This window comes from Micropterus dolomieu, linkage group LG05 (genome assembly GCF_021292245.1).
Source record: "Micropterus dolomieu isolate WLL.071019.BEF.003 ecotype Adirondacks linkage group LG05, ASM2129224v1, whole genome shotgun sequence".
NCBI lineage: Eukaryota > Metazoa > Chordata > Actinopteri > Centrarchiformes > Centrarchidae > Micropterus > Micropterus dolomieu.
The window spans coordinates 1,610,903-1,623,923 of record NC_060154.1 but is presented as its reverse complement, the minus strand read 5'-3'; the positions used below and the strand labels follow the sequence as shown (position 1 = coordinate 1,623,923).

At 40.0% G+C, this 13,021-nt stretch overlaps 1 protein-coding gene and 1 pseudogene across 1 annotated transcript; both read right to left on the bottom strand.

Annotated features, from left to right (window-relative positions):
- Positions 1-678: 678 nt before the first annotated feature.
- Positions 679-5,203, bottom strand: LOC123971234 (annotated as a pseudogene).
- A 414-nt stretch (positions 5,204-5,617) lies between these two features.
- On the bottom strand, positions 5,618-12,349 carry LOC123971233 (urokinase plasminogen activator surface receptor-like). The gene is made up of 5 exons (XM_046049947.1): positions 12,304-12,349; positions 11,845-11,925; positions 11,573-11,740; positions 11,300-11,407; positions 5,618-5,921 (listed from the first exon to the last, which is right to left on the bottom strand). The coding sequence occupies exons 1-5, from the start codon at positions 12,347-12,349 to the stop codon at positions 5,635-5,637; spliced, it is 690 nt and encodes a 229-aa protein (XP_045905903.1). The 3' UTR covers positions 5,618-5,634.
- Positions 12,350-13,021: the final 672 nt, after the last annotated feature.

Sequence of the window (13,021 nt, the reverse complement as noted above, 5' to 3'; positions counted from 1 at the left end):
ATCAATCTATCCTAATAAAGCTTTTCTGATGTGAGAATAAAATAGTTCCTGGTTTATCTGTGTTATTGAACTCTGTGGTGTTTTATGATTAACTTTCATTTTACTTTATTTAACTTTATTTAAAGGTAAACGTCTAGTTGAGATTAAAATCTCTTTTTCAATAGAAACCTGGAAAATAAGGCAACATGGTAACATTACAACAACAATAAATACAAACATCAACTATCATGAAACTATCATACACCTCAAAAGACTATAAACAAATTCCAGTTAAGATGCATAAATATTTCCTCTAAAATGCAGGATGATGTACAGTTTCCGATTTTCAAAAGAACAGTTTATATACAAATCAGATTTATAAAGTGAACTGAAAAAGATTTCTTTAATAATTGTTGTAATAACATTTGTGTATTTCACTTGTCTAGGCAACCTGACTATTGAGATAAGCACACATGAAGACAGAAATCATTTGAATCTAGCGTTTTTCTAAATGTCATCACCTTTAAAGCAGCTACAATCAATAGTTTAATAATAATGTATCAAATAATAATGTGAAAACAAAGTGGAATCACTTCATAAACCTGTACCTGATGTTGTTACAAACACTCAGCTGGACAGTGCAATAAATCTTGCCTCTTTCATATAGAAAGTTAAGCAGGTTAGCCAGAAACTCTCTCTTCACATTCGATGTCTGTTTCCTTCTTTAATCCTCTCCAGAATTCTGATGCTGTTCTCGCGTTTGCGTGATTTTACCGGTATCTCTGCTGCCTTAATCGATTTGCGGATCTCTTTTCGATTGAAATGTAAATATTTTGCATAGTAGTTGTAAAGCATCTGTTTCCCTGTAGGCTCCAGATCACTTTCTAGTAGATCCTTGAATATCTGGTCAGCTTCATCTTGCTAATTGGACTTTGCATATATGTTTGCAAGATCTATTTTCGTTTTACGTGAAGAATGGGGGTAAAGAGAAATCACATCCTTACAGAGACTGATTGCTCTGTCGATCATGCGGTCCAGGGGATTGTCCTCGGAGGAAAAGATCCTCCACTTGGAGCAGATTGCAGCACAACTCTTTGGATAACGTTAATCTGGATTTATTTCCCGAACCTTTTCTGCCAAATCAATAGTCTCATCAGTGGATACAGATTCTGTACAGCTTTAGCAATGGTTTCATACCACTGTAGCTGCTGATGGGCTTTGTTAAACCCTTTCTTATGTGCTTCATCTTCAATTTTCTTACTCTATCACAAGGTTAAGAGCGGCAAGGTACAAGTTCTCATATGTTCCTTGGTGATTTTCATTTTCTCTAACTTTCAGATCAGAAAGGTCTGCTTTAAGATCACACAGCCGTGACACAATGTGCCGATTCAGATTAAGGAACCTGCAACTGAACAATTCACCACCTGGCTGAAACAATAACAGACCCGCCAGCTAATGTCTAGCAGCCACAGAAACTTTCTTTCGTTATGGACGGGTAATGTCCTGGGAATTGCATAGCTTCACATAGCTTGCAACGCTGACATGGCTAAGCACAAGACTGTTGTGTACGTTGATGTGTTTTTCATTGAGTTTTATTGTTGTGATAATTGTTTATGTGATATTATGTAACTACGGTTATCAGCCACTGCTAAATTGGTTAGAGATGTTATGCTTTAGTCTTTGCATGCTAACAAACTCCTTTTAACTTGGCACCGTTACACAGATCACATGAATACATGTTGAACTCAAAATCCTTCAACCCACTAGCTATTAATGGTAGATTTATTATAGTTATTAACTTAATTTTTAATCAGAATACCAAATTAATAGTTATGAATTAGCTAATTTGCCATCAATTTTCTCTTGTTTAAAGAGTGGTGCCCCAGGTGAATATAACTTTAAGTAATATTCTATTATTAATTTTTCAGTACAATTATATTAGTAAATATAAATCTTGATGCCATCTAAACACTACTCCCCAACACTAAATTCTATACATAAGGAGTCTTGAGTAAATGTACTGATTTTCCACATCTGCTGTCAACACAACAAAAGAACTTTTAGTTGAATGTTTTGTCTCTCTCAAATCCATCTTTGAATTCAGTTTTAAAAAATGAAATCAAAAACAGGCAGAATTAACTTTTAAAAAGTCTAAAATTGAATTTACAAAAGCCTTAAATATCTTTTCTTACCTGCTGTAGGCACTAACTTCCCGATTAGCCTGTAAGCCTGCAGGTTATCTTCGTGGTTAACCCGAAGTTACCCATATGTGAACTACCAACCCCTTCTGTACTACTGTAGTGTTAATGAGAAGTATTAATACACAGGACTTTTTAGATTTCATCCTGACTTGTTCCCCTGCGGTTGCAGCAGAAATTACGTTATTCTTAACACATAGCATTACATTTATACAGTGAGCCTCTGTGATTGAGGGAGAAGATCTTAATTAATTAAAGGGCCAATTTCTGAGACGTAGCCCATCTGTTTAGGCTAACATTAATTAAATTATCCTAAATGTTTTTACATATTTTGATTTTAGGCCTCCAAAGCCGGGTGGGGGTTAATAATAAAACATTCTAGATGAAAGTTGTAAATTTACAAGAACAAAACTCCAAATCACTCTGTAGTTTTCTTCTGAATACAAGTCTTTAAAGTCCCAATGCAAATGATAATATGGTCATTTTAGGCCCCAATAGCGGGGTAGGTTGTAAAATAATCAAAAATAGATTCCACGCTATATGATATGCTTCCAAAACAGGTAGTGATATCAAAGAACAGTGTTTCTCTCTTGCTGTAACAGCCTTTGTCTGATGACTCATGTGCATGAACAGTATGTGCATATAAGTTTAAAAGTATACTTAATAAATACTACTAAAATGTTCCTAATTAAAAAACATCTGTGGACATCCTTAGGTCTATGTAAAAAGAGGTGTGTGTGTGTGTGTGTGTGTATATTCTTATTCAGAGTCACAGTCGGTGCTTGAAGTGGGCCGGTACTCATCGGTACGTATACCTTACTTCAATATTTTACTCTTTGGCGTACTGGGATTTTTTCTTGCTCACAGGCACTTCTCACAAGCTGCCCATTTGCTTTTCTACCCTCTCCACCGGCGGAGACCAAGAATGGAAAATGTCAAGTGACGATACATACGCCAACATGTGAACATGTGAATGGAGGGTACTGGTCACAGTGCAGACAAATGAATGCTGGTTTGGTGGACCCAGTCTGCATAGGGCAATCTGGAAAATATTAAAATCAAGAAAGTCCCTGGTTTGTGGATGGTGGATGGTTGTAACACATTTTAAAGAAGTGTTACAACCCATCCCACCCCTGTCAGCCAATGTTTAGCTAGCTGTATTTCCATAGTGGTTTAAAATTAGAAAGGAAAAAATTCATCACATGTTGCCTGAGAAACTATATTTCAATCTAATATAAGTCAAACAATTCTATCTGCTAGTATAGATACTAAACAAAAAATAGTCTTGGTCAAAAAATTTACTTTCTTACCTCAAACTAAGTTTTTTCTTTATACATTCTGAATATGCCTGTTTCCAGACTTGATAACCACCAGGCCTGATTGGGGAGAAAGTAGGTAAATACTGAAACTTAACTCCTGTCTTATCTCTATTTGATGGAATTGGTGTTGTTACAACTTTCCCCATGTTACAACCAAACCCGGTCTCCCCTACCTTAAATTCGTTTCCCACAACTTATTTGGTCACTAAACTATTTTACTCCTCTCTCATTCAAATATTAAAAAAAACTTTTCCCTTACTACCAGTGATGATGACCTAATTAGAAAGAGGAGGATCTGATTCAATTCCCCAATACTTTTTATGTAGCAGTTATCTGAAACAAGAAAATTGCATTTTCAGTGGACACTAGTATTGCAGTTTTAAGATTGCAGCCAGTCGTGTGCTTGTACGCGTGCTCGCTTGAAGCTTGTGCTTGAGCGAGCATAATCTGAAACACAACCGCTTTCATACATAAATCCTGTAATAAACGCAGAAACACCAGCATGCAGGCTGTTTTTCCACAAAGACATGTTCAGACTCTGCTACTTCACCGTCACCGTCTCAGCGCAGCGAGCTGCATATTGGCTCAATACTCCCGGAAAAAAGTGGGTGTGACAGTGGCTATAGACAGGCAGGGAGACGGCTTCAGACAATATACTGGAAACTCGGGTAAACTCCCACCGCAACTTACAGTAATAGTTTTATCAGCTGCAGGTTGAGCACAGCTATATTGCATAGTGAAACGGGTAGTGAACCGGACTGAATATTATAACGAGATTGTATCACACTTTGTAACAGTTAGACTGCAGTAAGTAACTTTACTGTAGTGTTAGTTCGCGGCTCTGCCTCTTGTTGTCGCCGTGAAGTTGCAGTCTTGTATATTGTTACCCTTTATTTATTATTTTTGTATCCTTACGTGGAGCCTGTGTTTTGCTGGGAGCCGGTTTGGGAGCACACACAGGGCTGAATCCGACCCAGAGTCCCCACATTAAACTGAGCAGCGCATATTCGCTAGGCACTTTCTCTCACTCGGTCTCTCTCTCTCTCTCTTTCTCGCAAACAGGGACAACAGACCCGTCTGTGAATTGAATGGTTGGTTTCATAAACACCGCTGCACAAATCTGTCCAACACAACGCTGTAAATGTCGGAGAACCTACTTCAAAACAGTTATTAGCAATCACGTAAGGAGCCTAGCTAATAATTAGAGCTATGGAAAACAGCTGTCGAAGTTAGCGCTGCATAACGGGTAGTCAACAGGTGCATTTGAGATCATTTATCACTATTGATGAACCCCACAAAAAATAGCTTTTAAAAGCGTTTAAAAGCAGAACTTTAATGCATTTTCATATAATTGTTGGCAGGCATGCAAAATTCACAATTATAATATAATGTTACAGCATTCAGTCAGGTTTGATTAGAAAATCAATTTATTTATTTGTTATGTATTAAGTAAATTAAAGCCATTTTCCCCTCTTGTATACATGTTGTGGTGCTACAGAATCTCCCCACTACCTTGTGTTCTTTTGTTCCCCCCTTCCCTGGGTTTTCTGTCTGTCCTCCCTCTGTCTGTGTCTGTCTGGGCGTGGCTACACTCTGGCTCCAGCAGCGCACCTGGCTCTCATTCCACTAACCAAGCTCCTGCAGTATTTCAACCCCAGTCCTCCTCACATTCTTCGCCAGATCGTCAGTTAACCACATGTGGTACATGCGTCAAGGCTGACTATCTTCTCCTGTAAGGTTCCCTGTAATTTCTGTCTCTCCCTGGACTAACCTGTTTTTCTCTGTGCCCAGGATCACACTATCTCCGGGAAACCTGCTGAACGCCACACCCTGCTCTGCTCCTATCTTGCCTGGACTAACTCCCCGCCTCTGTGTTCTCCATTCTGCCCTGTTGGAGCCAACCACCCAGTCCTCTGTTGCACCTTTCAATAAAACCCCTTTGTTACCCCTTCAAACAGTTCCGAGTCTGCCTTTGAGTCCTCAAGTTTTTGCACTATAACAATTATATTATATTATATATATTGCTGTCGTGGTCAAGACGTGTTCCACCTCAGCTTCATCCAGACTCCATCCCTGATTTCCTGAACTGGATTTTCTAGCCCCACTAACTGCCAACTAAAGATGCAAGTGAGCAGGCTTCAAAAAAGGGTAAAGAGGAGGAGTCCGAGCAGCAGATGGATCATATCATGACGGACACAGCAGGCATCACTGGCAGTTGTTGTTTTTGTTGTTGGTGGTGGTGGTGGTGTTTTTGTTGTTGATGTTGTTGTAACAGCATTACACAAACTGGTCCCACAACAGGATATTCCACCGGTGATGTTGGCAATACTTTGCAAGAAAGATAGGCCATTCTGGTTGGCAGCCAGGTCACACAGGTTTGAAGATATACAGCCAAAGAGTGTTGCATTGCTGGACCCACTTGTCACTATAAATAAAAATCATAGTTTTACTATAGAAGATATATTTTTTGTCAATTAAGTCAAAGAAGCAATGTTACACAGTACAAATACTCCATTATGAGTTGATGTTTTTGGTCCTGATTCAGTTCCAAGTCCTTCAACACTGGGTATCTGCCAAAACCAAATCCCATTCCAGTCCGATCGCAAGCTTACTTTATTTGCCACTGCAGCGTGGGTTGGATTTCTTCAAAAGTTAATTCTGTATCAACTTTTGGCCTACACAATATTTTTTTCCCCAGCATTTCCTCCAATCCCCACGAACTACAATCTACATGCACTATTTTGGAAAATAATGTAATGTGTTTTGTTTTTTTATCAATATTGCTATTGCGATTTAATATGATTAATTTTTAAGCTCTTTACCTTCTGTATTATTCAAAATGGACAAGCAGTAAATCAGTGTATAGTATGACCAACACAATATTAGCTAGATTAAACATAAACTGTTCTTTCTTGTGGGTCAGGCCTGTGTTATGATGAAATTAGGTGAGGCATTAATTATTATTATGAGCTATGGTGGAGAAGAAATATTAAATTTTAATAATATGAGAAAGATAATTTGAGAGTCAAGTTATGGCATTAAATTTATATGATATAATATCATCAGGTCGGCCTACCAGTGTTTCCCAGGTTCATTTATTTGTGGCGGCATGCCACAATATCAACGCTGACCGCCATAGATTGATTTTTGATTTTTTTTACTAGGCCTATTTAAAATTGTATTTGATTGCAGAGCGCCGTAGTGCATTCGCACTGCACATCCTATCGCTCGTCCCTCTCTCTCTCCTTCTCCCCCATGAACACAGCTGCGCAAATCAGTCCAACACAACGCTGTCAATGTTGGAGACCCAGCTTAATAAAGTTATTAGCAAGCATGTAAGGAGCCTAGCTAATAAGGAGAGCTAAGTTAATGTTAGAAACACCTGGGTTTTCGGGGCTAGCACGCTGTATATAGCTGGTAGTCAATATCCACTGCATGCGCCGCCCGCCCGCCGCCTCAGTTACACTGTCATTCTGTTCTATTTCGTATAGGCTTCGCCCACTAAGGCTATTGCTATTGGGTTTACCCCTCCGCGCGCCTGCACGGCACTGATAAATTTTGTCTACGCCCACCCACAGCGTGGGCCTCTCCTACGTCCGCACCTTGTATATATACAACGGTGAGGCCCAGTCTTCAGCTCCCTATATTCTTCAGCACTGAGCTGTCTAAAAGGCAGAATATTTCCTGTCGGAAAAGAAGAGCGATGTCTTCTAGCAAGTCGGCCCGAGCGGTGCGGGATGCCGCTACATCAGTACGGGTGTGCGGCGTCCGTGAAACGGGCGGCTTCGTTCTGCCAGGGGACCTCCATCCCCCATGCTTTGTGCGCCTCAGACCATAGCACGCCGGCCGAGCACTCACCCCCGGCTCACGCTGCTTGTTCTGCGACCTTCTCTCCCCCTAAGAGAAGCAGCGACGGGCAGATCTTTTTGCCGGCGAGGACGAGGTAGCATGGCGGTCCACCCACTCTCTTGACGAAGCCCTCAACCTGTTGCAATAGGATAAGCAGGAATCCCCCAGTGCCCCCCCGCTTCCCCTGTTCCAACCTCCGATGACGCCGGCCTCGTCGTTGCTATGTTGCGGCGGCCGCTTTCAGTCACGGGTGATTACTCTCTCGGGTTTCTTTCCTCCCCCCCATGGGTCTGAGGACGATACTACATCCCACCTCCTCTGCCCAGTGCGTGCGCTGTCCTGTTACTTGACGCCGTTCGCAGCGCCTGTTTATGCACTACAGGGAGCAGTCCAAAGGACTTCCCCTGTCGGCGCAGCGCCTGTCTCACTGGCTGTGCGAGGTGATTTCACAGGCCTATATGTCAGCCGGTGAGTCCCCTCCGGACGGCATGGGCGCACTCCACAAGAGGCGTCTCGTCCTCTGTGGCGTTGCACGGTGGGATGACGGTGGACGACATCCGCATGGCGGCTCCCTGGTCGTCCCTGTGCTTTTTTGTCCGTTGTTGGAGACATTCCTCAGAGACTTTGGTCCATTTTGACATGACAGCATCAGGCAGTTGCTGCAGATTTGTCGGCTGCACATCCATGATGTGAATCTCCCGTCCCACCACATCCCAAAGGTGCTCTGTTGGATTGAGATCTGGTGACTGTGGAGGCCATTGGAGTAAAGTGAACTCATTGTCATGTTCAAGAAACCAGTTTGAGATGATTAGCTCAAATCATGTAACATGGTGCATTATCCTGCTGGAAGCAGCCCTCACAAGATTACGTGTTAACTGACCTATGTAGTTATTTTAACCCAAATCATGATCTTTTCCTAACCTTAACCAAGTACTTTTTGTGCCTAAACCTATCCAAATTACAATGTTTCACAACTTTAAGAACATGCCGTTTCAAAATGGCAAAGTTTCAAAATGCTTCCGTTTTATTTTGAAAGTCTAACCGGACGTTGCATATTTATTGTTGCTAAGCATTGCTAACTTGACTGCGGAGCCTTAAAGGTTCAGTGTGTAATATTTCTGAGGATCTATCGACAGAAATGTAATATAAGATCCATAACTATGTTTTCAGTGGAGTGTATAGACCTTACAACCATTATGTTTTTATTACCTTAGAATGAGCCATTTATATCTACAGAACCGCGGGCACCCCTGTCATCGTTGCATCGTCATGTTTCTACTGTAGCTGAAAACGTACAAACAGAGCTACAGAGCGCGTTTGGTCACTACGTTCTTCTTGTTCTACTTCTGGTAGAATTCAGGCAGTGCAGACACTCATCACTGTGCTGAATACATACGTTAGAAGTAGAAGAAATAGTAATAATCTACAGCAGGGGTTGGCAAATAAGTTTTGCATCAGAGCAGTACTTTCAACCATTAGAGGGTGGATGAGAATATAAGATATAATATTGACCTACATCAACATGTTGTTTAGCTCAGTTGGTAAGGTGCACAGCTCACATCTAAAGGGTTGAGCGTTTGATCCCACCTTGTGGAATCTTTTTTTCTCTCTTCAACAAATGTTTCTCAGATCACAAAACGCGCTGCACTGTCCATAATTACAGAGAGAACGAACGTGTCAATGATTGTATAAACTTTATCTAATGTGTGGTCTATAAAGGACTGTGGTGCAGAAACAGTGACAGTGTTTGGCTCACATTTTCCATGTTATCTGTCGGTGGCCAAGTCACAACAACATCTGGTTTTACTGAATAATTAAGTAAATATAATTTCTTAATAAATCTACCTAAAGTAACCTCATTTCTTGACTGGCCACTGCGCTCTTTGAAAGGTTAGGGGGCAGTGGTAGACTGGACCGATGGTTGCAATTCATAACCCTCACCACTAGATGCCACTAAATCTCACACACTGAACCTTTAAAGGTCTAAAAATTACTCTAAAGGGCCTTGACCAAGCGTCAGTATATGACAAGGAGTGAGAATTTGTGTTTGCCTGAACTGTTTTCATGTTGTTTACGCCAAATTCTGACCCTACCATCTGAATGTCGGAGCTGAAATCAAGACTCGTCAGATCAGACAACGTTTTTCCAATCTTCTGCTGCCCATATTTGTAGCCTCAGTTTCCTGTTCTTAGCTGACAGCAGCGGTCTTCTGCTGTTGTAGCCCATCTGCTTCAAGGTTCGGCACGTTGTGGGTTCAGAGATGGTACTCTGCATACCTTGGTAGTAACGAGTGGTTATTTGAGTTACTGTTGCCTTTCATCTTGATCCAGTCAGCCCATTCTCCTCTGACCTCTGCCATCAACAAGGCATTTCGTCCACACAACTGCCGCTCACTTTCGGACCATTCCCTGTAAACCCTATAGATGGTTGTGCGTGAAAATCCCAGTAGATCAGCAGTTTCTGAAATACTCAGACCAGCTCATCTGGCACCAACAACCATGCCACGTTCAAAGTCACTTAAACCCCCTTTCTTCCCCATTCTGATGCTCGGTTTAAACTTCAGCAAGTTGTCTTGACCACGTCTACATGCCTAAATGCACTGAGTTGCTGCCATGTGATTGGCTGAATAGCTATTTGTGTTAACAAGCAATTTAACAGGTGTACCTAATAAAGTGGCCGGTGAGTGTATTTGTCAATTGTCTATTTGTCTATTTGATGACACACAAATGTACTTGCCCGTCAGATCCACAGACCCTGGAATGCTGAGTTCACTTACCGACTGCCTTTGTCAACTTTTCTGTAAGGTCTCCAAAGTGAAGGACTCTACGGAAGCCCTATGCCGCCATCCATTCAAATATTTTTTTACTCCGTTTTCCCGTGATAACGGGATAATCATCTTGTGATCTCGAGATAACAAACCATAGCTGAATACAGGGGTCAGTCGGGGCGTTTTTTTTAGGATAATTTCACAGTACTTTTCAGTGTGACTGGTTAGCTCAGTTGGTAAAGCGCGGGACTTGTAAAGCAAAGATTGCGGGATTTCTGCTTTCAACAAAGTTGTTATGAAGAGATTTCTGGGGAATCCAATCACACATTTCCCAACGACTATTTAAAATGTTCCGAAATAGCCGTCAGGAAATGTGTAACGTTGAATGGATTCCCCTGAATGAGAAGAGTGGGAATTTCCTCTGCCTGGGAATGATGGAAAAATGAAAAGTCCTTAGATTGATGGATGTGGACCAATCGCTGGGATGCGCACAATCCAGCACGTGCTTTATTGTGAGCATGTGAAACAGCCTTCTTCTTCGTAAGAACTTTGGTGAAAAGGATTATGAAAAAAAAAAAAAAAAGAGTTGGTATTCAGTAAGGATCAAACCCACAACTCCAAGAGAATGAGTACTCAGCTCAAACCAATTGGTTTTAACCAGTGACCCTGATATTCATATTGATTTTATCGATATTATATACTATTTGTTTGAGAGCTGCAGTGATTAGCCACTTATTCAATTAATTGCAACTATTGATAATTGGCAGATTAATTGATAATAATATTGTCATTATTTACAGCCCTAACTGAATTACACTTGCCAGTGTGTAACTGGCCAGGATAGATCTAATAGTACTACTGTTGTCTTGTTGAATCTTTAACGTTCTTGTAAAATGATCTGTCATAAATTCTGAAAGTGTAAAGTAACCAGCCACCATAGGTGTCATATAAATATATGTAAAAAGTATTATATTTATTTCTGAAATGTAATTGATTAGAAGTAAAAAATTACATAAAATAGAAATGTAAGGAAAAATACCTCACATTTCATAGTATTTAAGTTCAGAGTACTTTCTTTTATTACTTTGCTCCACTGGTAAATTTTCAACACCTCACAAGTAGGAATTTGCTTGAAATACTTTGAGGTAATAAAACACAACTGTTAAATTATAATCATAAAGACTCACCATTCACGCAGCGGTTCTCCACTCCCTGACATTGTAACTCAGAGTTGCATTGAGAGGTGGTGGAGTTACAAGTGAAACACGTTAGGTTATTTGGCTGAGGAAGAGAGACTGAAACAGAAAAGAACAAAATTTATTTGAGGAAGAGAAAACATTTAAGCATCACAAAGTTGAACATGACAATAGATAGCAGGATGAGGAGGTGTTCTTTTTTCTGTTATTTATATATATTATCTTTTTTTATATTAATTGAGCTACTGATCTATGTGTACTTACAATTTAGATTTCCTGAGTTGCAGTTATTTGTGTTGCAGCACTGAAGAGATCCAACTTGACGCGAAACACCCCATTTGAAAGAAAATGTTTGATTGCCTGTAGCTGGACACAGGGAGGATGGCACACAGGCCCCGATGTTTTGCGGTATTAAAGGTCCAGATGAATTGGCTACAAATTCAAAAAGCAGTTTGTTCATGTTGGCAGACAGAACACAAAACTGGCATTAAATTAATTTCACTGAAAAAGAATAGATGACATGAAGAGAACAATACCTTGAATCCAAGCAGTTACACACATCGACCCTGACAAACATGTTGATGCATTTGTGCTTGAACACTGCTCCAGTGCTCCAGCTGCAATGGAGAGAAAATAGTCAATTCAGTGATGATCACATCACAAGTCAAACATCAAATCAAATCTGACGTGTTGAGGGTTACAGGTTTTGATGATCTATAAAGGTTGAAACATGTTTTTCTTCTTGTTGTGCAGAAGCATTTAAAAAGACACAATGGCTGTTACAAACAGTAGTTCTTTCCAGTCTTTTTTTCAGTAGGATCAATAAAGTCTTAGACAAGTTTAACAAACGTGGTTCTGGTTAATTTAAAAATAAACTGTTAATATTTAGATTTTAAATCTTTTTGAAAAAACTTTTCTGGCAAACTGAAAAATGTCTTCAAACTTTTAAACTATTCTTCCTGCAGAAACTCTAATGTGATAATAAAAGCAGATACCTGTGCTGGAGAGCGCCCAGATGAGAGTCAGAGAAAGGATCATCATGATGATAAAGTAAGTACTGTGGAATAGTTTTCCGGGATGATGATACTGAACCTTATATACACTGTACATGTGTTGAATACATGCATCACTCAGGGATTGGGTGATCCTGTTTTGAAAGTGTAACCAGACCTCCTCTTTTGTCATTGTGTCAACACATTTTCCTACCCTCTTTTTAATTAACGTTTACTAGTGCAGGATTGGGCACCAAATCAAAAATATTAAATATTCTTTTATATTTTATTTCTACAGTAACCTACTTTCTGAAAATATTGTTATAATATAGTTGTTTCGTACTGTTGAAAGGTGCTATACAAATACAGTTGCCTTGCCCTCACATGCACTACAACAATACCTAGCTAAAAAAATATTTTTATTTGTAGCTGGTCAAGATGGAACAACAATCCTTATATATATACCATTCACATTTTAATGCATCAGTAATTAGAATCATTCTGAAATATTAAGTATGTACTACAAAGTAATAGGTGCATTAAGAGGTGATTGGGTTACAAGAGGAACACTGTAAGCTTTATCCAGGATACAAAATTGAAATTGAGCATGTCAGAAGATGGCAGAATGCCAAAGTTGTCATCAAAACAAAAAGTGCAGTTTGTTGATGTTGTTGAAAAGCGCACATAACTTAGCAGAATTTCACTGAAAAGTACTGGATGA

Excerpts from the sequence above, each read along its gene's own strand:
- LOC123971233 (XM_046049947.1), bottom strand. The coding sequence starts at position 12,349 with ATGATGATCCTTTCTCTGACTCTCATCTGGGCGCTCTCCAGCACAG. Across the intron at positions 11,926-12,303 it reads CTGGGCGCTCTCCAGCACAG|CTGGAGCACTGGAGCAGTGT; the intron begins GTATCTGCTTTT and ends TCTCCATTGCAG. Across the intron at positions 11,408-11,572 it reads CAACTCAGGAAATCTAAATT|TCTCTCTTCCTCAGCCAAAT; the intron begins GTAAGTACACAT and ends TTTCTGTTTCAG.